The sequence below is a fragment of the Delphinus delphis genome, chromosome 20 (genome assembly GCF_949987515.2).
Source record: "Delphinus delphis chromosome 20, mDelDel1.2, whole genome shotgun sequence".
Taxonomy (NCBI): domain Eukaryota; kingdom Metazoa; phylum Chordata; class Mammalia; order Artiodactyla; family Delphinidae; genus Delphinus; species Delphinus delphis.
In genome coordinates this window covers 1756254-1773257 of record NC_082702.1, presented here as the reverse complement: position 1 = coordinate 1773257, position 17004 = coordinate 1756254, and the positions used below count along the sequence as shown (strand labels likewise).

At 47.4% G+C, this 17004-nt stretch overlaps 1 protein-coding gene and 1 long non-coding RNA gene across 10 annotated transcripts in view; one reads left to right on the top strand and one right to left on the bottom strand.

Annotated features, from left to right (window-relative positions):
- Positions 1–1456: 1456 nt before the first annotated feature.
- Positions 1457–9187, bottom strand: LOC132416900 (zinc finger protein 548-like). The gene is given in 6 exon segments (XM_060000532.1): positions 1457–2155; positions 2157–2802; positions 2804–3017; positions 4539–4665; positions 7199–7240; positions 9075–9187. Coding segments are annotated over 6 exon segments (1677 nt in total). The 5' UTR covers positions 9132–9187; the 3' UTR covers positions 1457–1564.
- Positions 9188–9373: 186 nt separating this feature from the next.
- Positions 9374–17004, top strand: part of LOC132416319 (uncharacterized) — a 29931-nt gene continuing 22300 nt past the window's right edge. For 4 of the 9 annotated variants that reach the window (XR_009517557.1, XR_009517553.1, XR_009517560.1 and 1 more), the window contains exons 1-3: positions 9940–10331; positions 12122–12426; positions 13043–13168. This is a non-coding gene — a long non-coding RNA (uncharacterized lncRNA). Of the gene's footprint in view, positions 9618–9939; positions 10332–10929; positions 11058–12121; positions 12427–13042; positions 13169–17004 lie in introns of those variants that run through there. The other 5 variants (XR_009517555.1, XR_009517554.1, XR_009517556.1 and 2 more) reach the window with 5 other exon arrangements.

Sequence of the window (17004 nt, the reverse complement as noted above, 5' to 3'; positions counted from 1 at the left end):
CACAGCTTTACTACATAACAGAGGCTTGTTTATTCTTATATGATGCCATGCTTTTGTGCACACAAAAGGGATAACACTAAATATATATTTATACACTTAGTGAAAGCAGCCATACAAGAATAACTATAGGATTCCATTTATATAAAATTCTAGAAAATAAAAACTATATTGGGAATTCCCTGGAGGTCCAGGGGTTAGGACTCCACACTTTCCCTGCTGAGGGCCCGGGTTCAATCCCTGGTCAGGGAACAAGATCCCGCAAGATGTGTGGCACAGCCAAAAAAAAAAAAAGAAAAAAGAAAAAAAACTATAATGTCTCCCTAGAGATGGCAGGTTGGCTAGGGCTGACAGAATACAAAGGGGCCAATGGAAACGCTATGACAGACATGTTCATTATCATGACTTTGGTGATGGTCCCATTATGCACACATGTGAAAATACATCTTACATTTTTAATAAATGCCGTTTATTGTATGTCAGTACAACAATAAAGGTGTTAAGAAAATCTAAATCTCTTCCTCTACAAAAATCATATCTGGCAAGGTAGTATTGACTCCATCAGCACCCTTCCCCATGTCTTGGGTGGGTCAATTCTGATTCCTTCTCAAAACAGAAGGAAATGCTGACAAATGCTTCAACATGGGGAAGTTATTCTAAGCTAAATAAGCCAGTTACAAAGAGATGAAAAATGTATGATTACACTTATATAAATTATCCAGAGTAATCAAATTCATAGAGACAGGTCCAATAGAGAGGGCATAGGAAGAGATGTTGTTTAATGGGTATAGAGTTTCATTTTTGCAAGATGAAAAGAATTCTGGAGATTAGTTGCACAAATACTTGAATTTTTAAACACACTAAACTGTACAATTAAAAAGGTAGAGGGTAGGGCTTCCCTGGTGGTACAGTGGTTGAGAGTCTGACTGCTGATGCAGGGGACATGGGTTTGTGCCCTGGTCCGGGAAGGTCCCACATGCTGCGGAGTGGCTGGGCCCGTGAGCCATGGCCACTGAGCCTGCACGTCCGGAGCCCGTGCTCCGCAACGGGAGAGGCCACAACAGTGAGAGGCCCGTGTACCACAAAAACAAAAAAACAAAAACGTAGAGGGTAAACTTTGTTACATGTATTTTGCCACAATCAAAAATGTAAAATGTAAAAAAAAAAAATACTGTATTAGGATACTATTAAGGATAGATTACAGCAGATATTTTGCTGAAGTCTTTCCCCATTTGCAACACTCCCCCTGTTGTGAAATTTTTGGTAAATGAGGTAGAAATTTTGGCTGAACATATGCCCATATTCACTGTACTTACAAGGTCTTTCTGCATTGTGAAATCTGTGATGTGCAATGGGCCTGACGTTTCACCTAAAGACTTATCCACATTCACTGCACTCAGAAGGCCTCCCTCCAATGTGAACTCTTGATGTCTAATGAGTGGGGAGCTGTACCAATTTCCCATATTTTCTGTACTCATAAGGCCCATTCCAACATCAACTCATAAGGTGCTCCTCCAGTGTAAGGAGTTTGGAGTAGTACCTAAAGAATTTACCATATTCTCTGAACTCATAAGTTTTTGACCACTGTGAATTCTCTGCTGAATGAGGTTGGAGTTGTATCTAAAGAGTTCGCCACATTAAGGGCACTCATATCGTTTTCACTGTGGATTTTCTGGTGATGTATGAGGTAGGACTTCCTAATGAAGGCCTTCTGACATTTTCTGCACTCATAAGGCCTTTCTCCAGTATGGGTTTTCTGATGCTGAAGAAGTACATTCTTATGGCTAAAGGCTTTCCCACATTCGCTGCACTCATAAGGCCTCTCTCCACTGTGAACTGTCTTATGTCTAATGAGTCTACAGTGGTACCTGAAGCCTTTCCCACATTCACTGCACTCGTAAGACCTTTCTCCAGTGTGATTTTGCCAATGTTTAATAAGCTTGGACTTGTAGTTAAAGAATTCCCCACATTCACTGCACTCATAAGGCCTTTCTACAGTATGAATTCTTTGATGTCTAGTGAGTGTGGAGGTGTACCTAAAGAATTTCCCACATTCACTGCACCCATAAGGCCTTTCTCCACTGTAGACTCTCTGAAGTTTAATGAATGCAGAGTTGTACCTAAAGAATTTTCCACATTCACTGCACTTATAAATAAAGCCTTTCTCCAGTGTGAACTCTCTGATGTTTAATGAGTGTGGAGTTATACTGAAAGAATTTCCCACATACACTGCACTTATAAGGCCTTCCTGCAATGTGACCTCTCTGATATCTAATGAATGTTGAGCTGTACATGAAAGATTTCCCACATTCACTGCACTCATATGGCCTTTCTCCGGTGTGAATTCTCTCATGTCTTACCAGTCTGTAGTTATATCTAAAGAATTTTCCACATTCTCTGCACTCATAAGGGCTTTCTCCATTGTGAATTCTCTGATGTTTTATGAAGTTAGCATTGTACTTGAAGAATTCCCCGCATTTACTGCACTCATAAAGCCTTACTCCAGTGTGGCTTTTCTGGTGCTCAACAAGCATCTTTTCTCAGCTGAAGGCTCTCCCACACTGAGTACACCTGTAATCACTCTGTCCACTACCAAAGGCCTCCCTGCACTCAGTGTTCCTGTGTGGCTTCCCCACACTATAAGGGGCCGGCTGCTGCAGAAGGCCTGCACTGCCTGAGAAGTCCTTTCTGTCTCTGTTGCATGTCAAGGTCCTCTCTGCCATGTGAACGCTGGTGTTGGTCAGAAATGAAGGTTGCCCCTCACCCCTTCTGGAAAGTTTGTCTCTAATCTGCTCCTTCTGGTGTGAAAAGGTTTGCCCCACCAAAGTATAGTCTGGGATCAGAGAACATTCTGTCATGCTCAAGCAGCTGTAAAAAGTCTTTCAAGAGTGGGCCATGTATCTCACAGGGCTGGGCCTTCCTGGAGGATGGATCTGGCTTTGGAGTCCTGACCGGTGACACTCCTACAGAAACATCTTGCTCAGAAGTTGTCTCCTCATCCTGGACTCCATGCCAACAACCTGTAAGCAGAGAAATGCTGGTGAAGTGCATGATTATTTTGGTAGAAGGGGCAGCCCCATCAGAAATGACACACCGAAGACTAAAGCCAGAGAGAGGAAGGTCTGCTGTGCAGAGATGGACCTGCAGAGCTCCCATGAGAGAGCCCTGACAATAGGTAAGGACTGAAGGAAAAGTTACTGTCTCAGTCCTATTTTGCTATGACAAAATACCACAGACTGGCTGGCTTATAAAGAACAGAAATTTATTTCTCACACTTCTGGAGACTGGAACCCATAGATCAGTCTGCACTCTCCTGCGTCACAGACTTCTCATAGTGTCCTCATGTGGTGGAAGGAGCTAGGAAGCTCTGTGGGGTCACTTTTATAAGGGCACAAATCTCATTCATGAGGGCTTTTCCCACATGACCTAATCACCCCAAAGGCCCCATCTCCTAATACTGTCACCTTAGGCATGACGTTTTCAACATACAGAACGTGGTGGGGACACAAACATTCAGACCAGAGCAGGGAGGAGAGACAGGCCTCCAAGTCAACATGGCCATGGCTACTGGTGACAGGTGAGCACTGTGTCAAAGGTTGTACCCAGACCTAGAAATACTTGATACAAAAGACATGCTAAAGTTCAAGGACTATTTAAGGATACATGCAGACCTCACAACATCTTACATATAGGTCAAATGTTGAACACTGCAAAGGGAGCAATGAAACAACATGTGACAAGTCACATGTGAGAGTCACAAAAGTGTGGCTGGAGTGTGACAGAAGAAATAAAAATGAAAAGTAAGAAATGAGGTGTGGCACTGGTCCAAACATCAATCAATGGTGAACACAGGACAGGTTCCCAGCTCTGACATGTGACCTTTCCCAGGACCTCACATCAAGCCCAAGTACTTCTGAGTGTCTCCTGTCATTGATGTAGTAATGGCCTCACTAGCAGATACCACGAGTCCTCCCCATTGTTCCAGGTGAGCATTGATATAGCACCTGAAAGAGGCTAGTCCTACATGAAAGACAGAAAAAGAAGGGGCCAGCACACGTAGATAGAGATCCAACGCAGGGCTTCCAGCTTTCTAAAATTATAAGAACTTCACAGGGGAGACTAGTGACAATCAGTGGTTCCCCAAATTAGTAACTAGGTTGGTGCTAAAATTCCTGGCACAGGAGGCCCTAAGAAATGTCAGCAAGAGGAATGGGTTAAGCCTGGCACAACAAGAGTCTAAACATCTAGACTAAGGACCCAACCAAGAACAGGCCAAGTCTGAAGGGGTCTCAGACAAAATCTAGATTTCTGACTCCTGAGCTCTATCTTGGAAGGACTCAGAGTAGAAGAGATGGGGCTCCCTGCGGAGAAAAATGACGCTGTACACACAGTCCAGCCCCGGCACCAACAACACATATGCCAGGAAACCAGGAAAGGAAGCAGTACCCGTGGTCTCAGTGTGGGGAGTACAGAGCTGCCCCCTGGGAAAAGGGAAAGAACAGAGCACAGCTCAGGGAACTGGCTGAGCTTGTGGACCTTACCTAGGGAGGTCACAAGTGCAAAGTTCTCCATCATCACAGCATGGTACAAGTGTCTCTGAGCTTCATCAAGGAGGCCCCACTCCTCCTGGGAGAAATACACAGCCACGTCCTCAAAGACCACACGGTCCTGCCAAAATTGGAAGAGTTTGGTTCATGGACAGCTTCTTGTTTCAACTATATTTTTGTGGATTCTGTATTTATCTATTTGCCATCCATTAATTACAGGGCTAAACTAATGCCCAAATTTGTTTACATCTCCCTTGCAATCCAGAGCCCATACTCTCAACCAACTCCTTAACTAACTCTCACGAACCAGGTCAGTATTTCCCCTGCCCTAAAGCAGCCCAGGGCCAGGTAACAGACAGCTGGGGACAGTTCCCATACCCCAGGTACACAGAATTATACAAACTAGTCACCCATAAACTTTTCATCCAATCCTCCCTGCATTTCCCTCAAAAGTCTAATAAAGGCTCTGACCTTTGGTGTCCCTTAGCTTGTGCTCACGCCTCCTGACCGAATCTGGTGCTTCTAGAGGTAGCTCTGTTACATAGTGTACCTCCTCCTCTTGGGAAATATAAGTAATAAAACTATCTTTTAATGTCCTTGGCCTCTCTGTATCACGACTCACTCGTCTCCACTAGTTAAAATCCTGTGAGTGCAATCACTGATGCACTTCCTTTTCCAGGACCTTCAGCCCTCCCCCTACACATCCATCCCTGCTCATCCTCCTCCCACACGTCCCACCATGGAATATATACCAGGTCCCAGTGGCACCAGTGCCTGCTCTCTCCTTATTACCATTGATCACTGTGTCCGGCACACAGCATAAAACACATGGGGGAGGGAGCAGAAAACCACCACCTAAGGTGTGGAACTGCATGCATGGCCCTACCCCTCTCCTGCCACACAGTTTCCCAGGGGTTCCCCAGGTGTTGACCCTCAGACACATTCAGACTCGTCCCTGTCCTCAAGCACCCAGTGCCAGGGCCCAGGGCCAACCATTCACACTCCCCCTTACCTGCATCTCACTAGTTGGACTGCACCTTCCTCGTGACTCTAACCCTTCCAGAGTGACAGTTCCACAGACAGCCCCAGCCCACACCATAGGCACTTCCTTCACCTCCTTATAGGGCACTCTGCACATGGAATCCAGGCAGTGAATGGAAATGCATCCAGCATTCATCTCAGCCCAGTCCTGCCCCTGAACACCAAAGTCCCCTGGGGCCAGGGCTTGCCCCAAGCCCTTCTTAGAAGGCCTCACCACCTGGCCCTGTTTTTTCCTTCCTCCCCAGCCACCCTTTTTATGTGAGACCTCATGTCCCCTTAGCCCTCTCCCTCTTCCGTGTTGCACGAACTGTCCCATAAGCAGTCAGCAACTTCTCTCCTCACGTGAAGCCCAGGTACACCGACCTCTCCACCCACACTGTGACTGCACCCTAAGTCTAGCGACTCTCCTAGCTGATCCCATTTCCTCCCTCAACATCCATCTCATGTTCGCTCTGGCCTCAGAAGACTCTCACGCCTACATCCCGCTGTCATGCACAGACAAGGACACTCTGCTCCCTCATCTGTCTTCGTGATGCGCATCACCACCAGCCAGGTACCCAACCCACAGACTTAGTCCTGAGGCCCTTCATTCTCACTCCTTGTCCTCTAGTGGCATCACCACCATAAACTAGAAATGATGCCGCCTAAATCTTACCTTCGGCTTCATCGTAGTCCACACACGGGCCACTATGTTGTGGCTGTCTCCATCCTGAACCCGTCCTCTGAACTCCAGCCCTCTGTGTAAAAGTGCCCACTCAACACCTCCCCTTGGGAGTCTCTGTAACATTTGTGACGTGGACAAAAACGGACTCTCCTTATTCCACCTGCAAATTCCTCCTAAAGCTGACTTTGCCCATTTTAGTTGATGAGGCATCCATCCTTCCTAACAAGCCCAGAAACCTGAAGTCATCCCCAATTCTTCCTATCAGCCCACTTTCTTGAGTCCCTCACTCTCCATTACATAAAACATGGGCAGCTCTAGTTCAAAATACATCCAGAAACCAACCGATCCTCTATCTCAACAACTAGCATTCTTGTGTAACACCACCAACACTCATCTGGATTGCTGCAGGAAATCCCCCCTCCAAATATTCCTGCCTTCACTCATCCGTACCCCCAGCCCCATCTTTTTTCCAATTTGCAGCCAGAGGAAGCCTGTTAGGCTAGGTCATAGCACCTTTCTCCTCTGATTCAAACTTTCCCTACAACCCACCTTCCTCAGTAGAAGCTCAGGACTTCAGGCTATCATTAAAGGCCTCATACCTGTGTAATTCTCACTCAGCTCCCCATTTCCACTAGATATAACAGAGACATGCAGTTCCCTGACCTTCCCAGCTAAGTCTCCCATGCAACTGTCTGAATATTCTGCATCCTGTAGTCAGGACTCTCTGCCACACCTTACCCCATCAGTTGTCAGAAATGGAACTGTTCCATGTAACCTGGTACTAAATATAGGATCCTGGGCCTGGTGAAAGCACATGATCTATAGATGCGAGAGAGGAGAATGGACAGAAGTCTTGGGAGCTACCATTCCCTGAGGGCATATATATCAGAGTGAAAAAAACATCAGGGTGATAATTGGGATGGGTGAAAGGTAGGACCCCTCTACTCACCTGTACAGGGTCCATAACCATTTCTGCCACTGCCGTGGGACCCTGAGGAAGAAGGAAGCCTTGAGAAATGGGTAGCATTGTAGGATCCTACAGCTGAGCTGGACCACCACCCCAGCCTTGCCCTGCCCTGGTATAACGGGATCTCAGCCTGACAGTCTATGGTCAGTTCTTCAGAAAACAGTACTGCCTCTTACTAGCTCAGTGACACTGGAGAAGGACTAAGCCTCCCTGAGCCTCAGGGAAAAGAAAATGTTTATGAAGATAAGAATGCTTCCAAACTCATAGGGATCTAATGTAAGGAGGACATACCATGTATCAGCTATGATTGTACATAGGATCAATAGTTTTGTACATATTTTCAGTGCAAGTGAAGCAGCAGAGTTTTGAAACTTAGGGTCTTCATTTTTACTGCTTTTTAAGATTTCAGAGGATGTCATATATAGAACTTTGCATTGTAAGCAAATACCTAGAGGTAAATCAATGCCAAGCCATTTAAAAAGTGTTTGCATAAATTTAACTGAGTGAACAGGCTCATTTCTAATTGCCTGTATGTATTTAGAGGAATGTTGATTAATTAGTGTTTAAATTAGTTTTCATACATTCTTAAGTTAATGAGTCATGGGGAGGGGCTGGGCAGGCAGGTCAGCTATTAGTCCATTCAGCACCAGGCCTATCACTAAATAATCCTCAAAACAGAGCTTGTTGGGGACCCTTGACCGAAGCAGTTGATCATCCCTCTTGCCTTGAGAGGTGGAGGTGAGTTGGCAGTGCCCTTGTCTGGGACCCACTGGCTGCATTAGCCTGGCTGAGTGGCCCTGAGGGTTGGCAGAGCCTGCAAGTGGAGAATCCGCACCAACACACACTTCAGGCTCTACAGAAGGAAAGCTCCTTACTCCATCCAGGCCTCCCTTTCTACAGACGTATCCCAGAATCCCTCCTATGTCAGGTCTGCTCTTTTCTGGAGGGAGCATCAGGGATGCCAGCACCAGCCCTCATTCCCTGCCCTCCAACTCTCAGCCCTCCCCTCCCTCACCACAGGGCCCATCTCAAGCAACACTCTTAAGACTCCCTCCTCAATCTGATCCCCAGGCCATGCCCTGGTCCAATCCACACTCTCCATGCCTTTGATATTTCCAACCCTGTCCCCTTCCTCTGCTTCCAGACTATATGTTCACCTCCACGTATGGTATCTCCATTTGGTGACATCTCCATCTTGATACATGTCAGGATCAACATGTCCAAATACAACTCATGATCTTCCCCCTGAACCTGCTCCTCGCGCTGACTTCCTCATCTCCCCACTATAAGATGTTCAGGCAAAAAACTTGGATGGTACTTCATTCCCTACTTTTGCTTACAACCGTATTTTATGCAGCAGGAAATCCCGTTTCCTCCAAGTTTGAGATTTTTCCAGAATCTCATCCCATCTCCCAATGTCGCACTACCTTCCTGGCCCAGCCCCTGCCATAATTCTCCTGGGGTCTATCACGGTGGTCTCCTCAGCAGTCTCCCTGCCTCCATTCTCATCCCGTTCTCCCAATTTTTAACTTCTAACTCTGGATACGGTTCTCCCATCCCCATTCCCTTCACAACCTTCCATGGATTCCACCTGCTCAGGTTGCCGTTTCAGGTGAGACAACTCCTCCCCCTCTGTCCACGACACAAGAGACTCCAGGTGTCCCCAATGCTGCCGACTCCGTAGCACCTGCAAGCCGTGCACCGGGGACCCCCCGAGGGAACTCTCTCCCTCACCCCAGTCCACGGGCTGAAAGGGGACCCCTCCCAAGGCCGCCTTCTGTTCTGGGCGCTGGGGCTGACCGGCAGGGAATTGAATGGGCGCACCACCGGGTGGGGCCCTGGGAGACACATCACCCACCTGAGCTGAGCTCATCCCTAAGCCTCTCCACCTGCTTTTTCGCTCGGTCACCTCCATGCCCGCCAAGCGGCGTTTAAGCCCGGAACTCCTAAACGTTCAGAGAGACCCCCCCAAAGACAGGAAGGAACTCCGGAAGTCCCGCCCCAGATGATGCGCACGCAACCATCAGTCCCTCCTCTAAGCTTTCATTGGCCCAGTTACCGCGCCGCCGCCGGTCACCGAGCTAATGAAGGCTCAGCTGATGAACGTTTTCCTCTGCACGCATTCGGGGGCGGGACTTCCGTAGGCTTCATGTGGGGTCCGGTTTCCGTGTTTTTTCACCTTTTTCAGGGCAGTGAGTCCTGAGTCGGGACCGAAGAGAATGGAACAGGCGAGGAGAGGCGTTGGCCCCGGTGCCCAGAGGCGGCTGTGAGGCCCCCCCCCCGAGCCCGTAGTTGACGGCAGTGACCTCGTTCCCGCCCCGCCCGCCGCCTCTTCCGGCTCCGTTCTTCCCACCGACCGGTGACCCCGGTGACCGAGGCTGCGCCGATGAGGCCCGCTCAGGTGGGTGCTGCGTCTCCCGGGACCCCACCCGGTCCGACTGCCGCCTCCGAGTCCTAAATAGGGACGGAGGGGCGCCCGCTCGGTTCCCTGACAGTCAGCCCCAGAGTCCAGAACAGAGGGCGGCCTTGGGAGGGGTTCCCCTTTCAGCCCGTGGACTGGGGTGAGGGAGAGTTCCCTCGGGGGGCCCCCTGTGCACGGCTTGCAGGTGCTACGGAGTCGGCAGCATTGGGGAAACCTGGGGTCGTTTTTGTCGTGGACAGAGGGGGAGGAGTTACCTCACCTGAAACGGCAACCTGAGCAGGTGCAATCCGTGGAACGTTGTGAAGGGATTGGGGATGGGAGAACCGTGTCCAGAATTAGAAGTTAAAAATTGGGAGAATGGGATGCGAATGGAGGCAGGGAGACTGCTTAGGAGACCACCGCGATAGACCCCAGGAGAATTATGGCGGGCTGGCCCAGGAAGGTAGCGCGACATGGGAGATGGGATGAGATTCTGCATAGATTTCATTAATAGAGCCTACAGGACTTTCTGATGTGCCATGTATAGCTGTGAGCAGAAGTAGGGAGTGAAGGACCATCTCAAGGTTTTTTTTATTTTTGTTTTGTTTTTGCGTTTTTGGCAGGAAGCAACCACAAGGATCAGGTTTCAGAAGATAATGAGTTAAATTGTGGATGTGTGACCCTAAGATACCTCAAGGTGGAGACGGCACATAAGTATGTGGACATGAAGGTCTGGATGCGGGGGAAGAGGGCTGGACTGAAGCCGTCAAACGAGTGCAGGGTGTGGACTGAACCAGGGCATGGCCTGGGGATCAGATTGAGGAGAGAGATTTTTTTTTTTTAAGAAGATGTTGAGGGTAGGAGTTTATTAATTAATTAATTTATTTTTTCTGTGTTGGGTCTTCGTTTCTGTGCGAGGGCTTTCTCTAGTTGTGGCAAGCGGGGGCCACTCTTCATCGCGGTGCTCGGGCCTCTCACTATCGCGGCCTCTCTTGTTGCGGATCACAGGCTTCAGACGCACAGGCTCAGTAGTTGTGGCTCACGGGCCTAGTTGCTCCACGGCATGTGGGATCCTCCCAGACCAGGGCTCGAACCCGTGTCCCCTGCATTAACAGACGGTTTCTCAACCACTGTGCCACCAGGGAAGCCCGAGGAGGGAGATTTTTAAGGTTGTTATTTCTGATGGGCCCTGTAGTGAGTGTCAGGAGAGCTGAGACTTTGAGTTTGGGGCATTAGGGGGTTCATCGTCCCTGATGTTCTCTCCATAAAGGAGCATATCTGCCATAGGAGTTACTCTGGCCTGTGTCTGTAGAAAAGGATACCTGGATGTGATGAATTGCTGGCCTGGATGGAGATGAAGGTGTAAGGTCGTGTAGAATGAGCCCTGCAGGTCAGCTCTTCTCCTAGAGGAGAATCCCTGTGGAACAAAGAAATAGCCAGGTTTGTGGAGCAGATTGGTTCCAGACGAGCACACTTCTGACACACCTCTTCCACCACTCAGGGCAAGAGGAATGAGAGCTCTATAGTCAAGGGACTCCTGCAGTGCACTTGAGCGGATCCTTTGCAAACAGGAAACAGTCTCGTTTGCAAAAAGGAAAAGTACCTGACCTGCCTGTTCAGACTCTCCCTACAACTCATTAAATTTAAAATGTATGAAACATACTTACTGATCAAAACATCTGTTAACCAGTATCCTTCTAAATATGTACACGTAGAGGGGCAGTTAGAAATGATGACATTCAATAGATTAAACATAGGAACACTTTATTAAAAATTGCTTGAAATTTAATTTACCTGTAGTATTGGTAATACTTTAGGTGTTAGCAAATTTAGTGGAATGTTATATATCTCATTTTCTGAAAACCTTAAAAAGCAGAAACAGGAGGGTTGGGATGAGTTGGGAGATTGGGATTGACATATATATACTCTATGTATAAAGTAGATAACTGATGAGAACCTACTGTATAGCACAGGGAGCTCTACTCAATGCTCTGTGTGACCTAAATGGGAAGGAAATCTAAAAAAGAGAGGATATATGTATACGTATAACTGATTCACTTTGCTGTACAGCAGACACTAACACAACACTGTAAAGCAACTATACTCCAATAAAACTACTTTTTTAAAAAAAGCAGAAATAATGCAAACCCACATTTTGAAAACCCAGTCCCTTCATTTGAACTGAAAACATGAAAAATTGTGAATCTTATGTATAGTTACAGCTGATAGGTAGTGTGTCCTCTTATGTTTAATACTACTGTCAGCCTTATGAGGTAGAAACCATTGTTATCCCTATTTTATAGTAAAGGAATTGAGGCTCAGGGAGGTTCAGTCATTAAAGAAGAGTCACACAGCTGATAATAGTGACACTGAGGTCAGAGTAACAGCATAGACCATCAGGCTGAGACCATTTTGCTCCAGGGCAGGCCAGAGGTGATAGTCTAGCCCAGCCTGTAGAATCCTAACGTGGTTGCCCATTTCTCATGGCCTCCCTCTTCCCACAGGTTCCCATGGCATTTGCAGAAATGCTTATGGACCTGTACAGGTGAATGGAGGATGTGCCAGACCTTCATCCACCCCAGTTATCACCCTGATGGTTCTGCCACTCTCATATAAAGAATGCTGGTGACCTGAGATTGTTCACCCATCCTCCCTTCCTTGGGTCTGAAGTCCCTGTGGTTTCACCAAGGCCTAGGGTCTTGAACTCAGTCCCAGATTATATGGAGCTGTTCCCATTTCCAACAACTGATGGAGTAAGATGTGGAAGGATGTCGTGGGCACAGGATCCAGAATGTCCAGACGACTGGAGGTGAGACTGAGCTGAAATATTCAGGGAACTGCAAGTCTGTTATATGTGATAGGATTATGGTTGCAGGGAGTGAGTGGAGGGTAGGAGCACACAGTTATCAGGTCTCAATTACAGCCTGAGGTTTTGGGCCTCTAATCCGAGGGAAGTAGGAGCTAGGGAAGATTTGAAGTAGAGGAGCCAGGTATTTGACCCAGGTTGTAACTGGCTGTGTGAGAGGGAATGTAGAGGTAGAGTGACATGGGGTAAGTGACTGTGGTGGACGTTGGTTGTCGCTGGACAAGAGTCACTGCTGTGGAGGTAGCAAAGTGGTTGCCTTCTGTTTGTGTTCTGAACAGACCTGCCCACATTGATGTGAAGAGCGTGGGACTGGGAGATGGGATGGAAGGGCAAGTCAGAGGTGACCCCAAGTTTCTAGCTTTCTCTGGAAAGATGTGTTCTGGACACAGTGATCAGTAGAAATAAGGAGAGAGAGGCACTGGTGTCACTGGACCTTGTATCTCTTCCACATTTGGGATGTGGGGGTGGAGGTTGAGGAGGGAATGGGCTTGTCGGGGGAAAGAGTAAAGATCCTGGAGAAATGAGCTGCGCATTGATTGAACCATCCCCATTTTGGCAGGATTTGTGGTCTTTACAGACGTGGTCATACATTTCTCTCAGGAGGAGTGGGGGCTCCTTGATGAGGCTCAGAGACACCTGTACCACCATGTGATGCTGGAGAACTTTGCACTTCTCTCATGACTAGGTAAGGCCCTCATAACCCTTCCCCCACCCCAGTGTCCTGGGCTGGGCTGTTTTTTCCAACCAAACCATGAGTAATCCTTCCTTCCTTGGTTTCCTAGCATATATGTGTGGGAGCCATTCCCAGGCTGTGTGCACCGTACTGCCTCTCCCCAAGCAGCCCCATCCCATGTTGCTCTGAAACCTTGCCTGTCCTTGGTCAAGTTACTCTGTTCAGATGCATGGAGGCCTTCCCCCTTCTTGCTGATGTTTTGGGGGGCCTGCCTGTGGCAGAAATACATGCTTACTACTTGTAGAGACCACTGACTCTGCGAGACCCTCCTCTGTAGTTCTTGCGATTTTTGAATGGGGGCCGTCATGTGTTGGCTCGCTCTGGGGGCATGCTGTCCACTCCCTTTTCCTGTGTTTCACCTGGGTTGGTCTGTGCCAGGTCCCATAGAAGTGCTCACCATGAGGCAGCGAGAGGGGCCTGAGTGTCTTGAAAGGATGGACATTACTCCATCAGTGCCAAAAATAAGTGGCTCTGGAGCTTAGGAGCTGGGAGAGGGTGTGTTGTCAAAGCTGGCTTCAAATCACACTGGAAGCCAGGCCTTTGTCCACCACTGGGTGATGCCAGGGACAGTGGTCACACTTCATTTCTACATTTTCTTTCCTATTGTCATTTCTAATCTTCCAGTCCTCGGCTCCCCTGACTTTTGTAGTCTCCACCTCCTATTTGTTCCTTTGCCGTGCTGTCAACATTTGACCCACACTTAAGCTATTGTGACATTTGCACATATCTTTTTTATCTAAGTTACAAGTTCCTGTATTTTTTTAATTGAAGTATAATTGATTTACAATGTTGTGTTAATCTCTACTGTAGAGCAAAGTGATGCAGTTATACATAGATATACATCCTTTTATTTTTTAATATTCTTTTCCATTATGGTTTATCACAGGATATTGAATATAGTCCCCTGTACTATACAGTAGTACCTTGTTGTTTATCCATCCTATGTATAGTAGCTTACATCTGTTAACCCCAACCTCTCACTCCATCCCTCCTCCAACACCCTCCCCTTGGCAACCACCAGTCTGTTTTCTATGTCCATGAGTCTGTTTCATAGATATGTTCATTTGTGTCATATTTTAGATTCCACATATAAGTGAAATCATATGGTATTTGTCTTTCTCTTTCTGACTTACTTCACTTAGTATGATAATTTATGGCTGCATCCATGTTGCTGCAAATGGTATTATTTCATTCTTTTTTACGGTTGAACAGTATTCTATTGTATATATGTAGCACATCTTCTTTATATATTTGTCTGGCGATGGACATTTAGGTTGCTTCTATGTCCTGGCTATTGTGAATAGTGCTGCTGTGAACATACGGGTGCATTTATCTTTTTGAATTAGAGTTTTATCTGGATATATGCCCAGGAGTGGGATTGCAGGATCATATGGTACTTCTCTTTTTAGTTTTCTGAGAAAGCTCCATAGTATTTTCCAGTGACAGCACCAACTAACATTCCCACCAACAGTGTAGGAGGGTTCCCTTTTCTCCACACTCTCTCCAGCATTTGTTATTTGTAGAATTTTTAATGAATGGCCATTCTATTTGCACATATCTTTAAACAGTCCTTGGATACCAACTACTGGGTCACAATCAGACATCTCTGGCTCTGGACACAGCCTTCTACCCAGTACTCACTTCTCACCAGCAGCCATGGCTTTGTGGAAAGCCATTTTCAGAGGAGTGAGCTGGGGACCCTTCTCCTCCCTGCACTGTACCCCTTCCGTGTGTCCTTGCCTACTGTCAGGGCTCTCCCATCATCTGAGCTTCCCAGGCACAGCTCTGCACAGCAGGCCTTCTCACTGGCTCTGGCCCCTGTTGCTTATCATCAGTCCTATGGATTTATTCGTAGGTGTGGGTGACACATATTTGTGGTGGGGCTGCTCCTCCCACCAGTGTCAATATGCTTCACCAGCATTTCTCTGGTTGCAGGTTGTTGGCATGGAGCCCAGGATGAGGAGCCAGCTTCAGAGCAAGGTGTTTCTATAGAAGTGTCACTGGCCAGGACGCCAAAGCCAGGTCCCTCCATCAGGAATGCCCAGCCCTGTGGGACATGCAGCTCACTCTTGAAAGACATTCTGTCCCTGGCTGAGCAGGGTGGAATGCACCCTGGGCAAGGACTATACACTTGTGAGGCAAAGCTTTGCCAGCACCAAAAACGTCACATTAGAGAGAAACTTTCCTGAAAGGACAAGGGGAGGCCTTCATTTGTGAAAAACTGTACTGTCCACATGACACAGAGGACCTTCACATGCAGGGAAGGTGGGAAGGACTTCCCAGCCAGCACAGGCCCTCTCCAGCACCAGCCTCTTCATGGTGTGGGAAAGCCACATGGGGACATTGCAGATGGAGAGGACTTTCAAACTGGGAAAAGTGCTTACAAGTGCACTCAGTGTGGGAAAGCCTTCAGCCATAACCATACACTTGTTGACCAAGAGAAGATCCACACTGGAGAATAGTTTTATGAGCATAGGGAATGTGGGAAGGCCTTTCTTAGAAAGTCCCACCACGAGCAGCATCAGAAAGTCCACACTGAGCCTGGGCTTTATGAGCACTCAGAATGTGGAGTATTCGTTACAGAAATATCTGGCCTCAATGACCACCAGAGAATTCACACAAGGCCAAGGCCTTTTGAGTGCAGCCTTCTTTAGACCGTCCCAACTCGTTGGTCACCAGAAAATCCACACTGAAGAAAGAACTTACGGTGGTAGTGAGTTTGGAAAATTCTTTAGGAACTGTTCCACACTCATTAGACACCAGAGAGTTCACACTGGAGAAAGGCCTTTTGAGTGCACTGAATGCGGGAGAGCCTTCACCTGCAAACATAGGCTTGTTGAGTACCAGAAAATCCACAGTGGTGAAAAGACTTTTTCAGCCACAAAGACAGTTGTTGAGCACCAGAAAATCCACACTGGAGAAAGGCCTTACAAGTGCAGCAAATGTGGGAAATTCCTTATGGACAGCTCCTCACTCATTATTCATTAGAAAGTTCACACTGGACAAAGACGTTATGAGTACGGCAAATGTGGAAAAAATTTTTTTAATTTATTTTAATTTATTTATTTTTGGCTGCGTTGGGTCTTTGTTGATGCACGTGGGCTTTCTCTAGTTGTGGGGAGCGGGGGCTACTCTTTGTTGTGGTGCACGGGCTTCTCATTGTGGTGTCTTCTCTTGTTGTTGAACACGGGCTCTAGGGCACGTGGGCTTCAATAGTTGCAGTGCATGGGCTCAGTAGTTGTGGCTTGTGGGCTCTAGAGCTCAGGCTCAGTAGTTGTGGCACACAGGCTTAGTTGCTTCACGGCATGTGGGATCTTCCTGGACCAGGGCTCGAACCCTTGTCCCCTGCATTGGCAGGAGGATTCTTAACCACTGTGCCACGAGGGAAGCCCCAAATGTGGAAAATTCTTTAGGTACCGCTACACCCTTATTAGACATCAGAGAAATCATACTGGAGAAAGGCTTTATGAGTGCATCGATGTACGAAATCCTTTTGTTGCAGCTCCACGCTCATTAGACATTGGACAAATCCCACTGGAGAAAGGCCTTATTAGTGCAGCTAATGTGGGAAATTTTTGTAGTAAAACTCCAGAGTCAGTACACACTAGCGAGTTCACGTTGATGTGAGGCATTATAAGAACAGCAAATAAGGGAACATCTTTACATACAGCTCTGGTCTTGTTAAACACTGTTGAATTTACACCAGAGAAAAGCCTTCTGAGTGCAGTGAGTGCTGGAAAGTCTGTAGTCAAAACTTCCATTCATTTGGCTCCAAAAAGTTCACACCA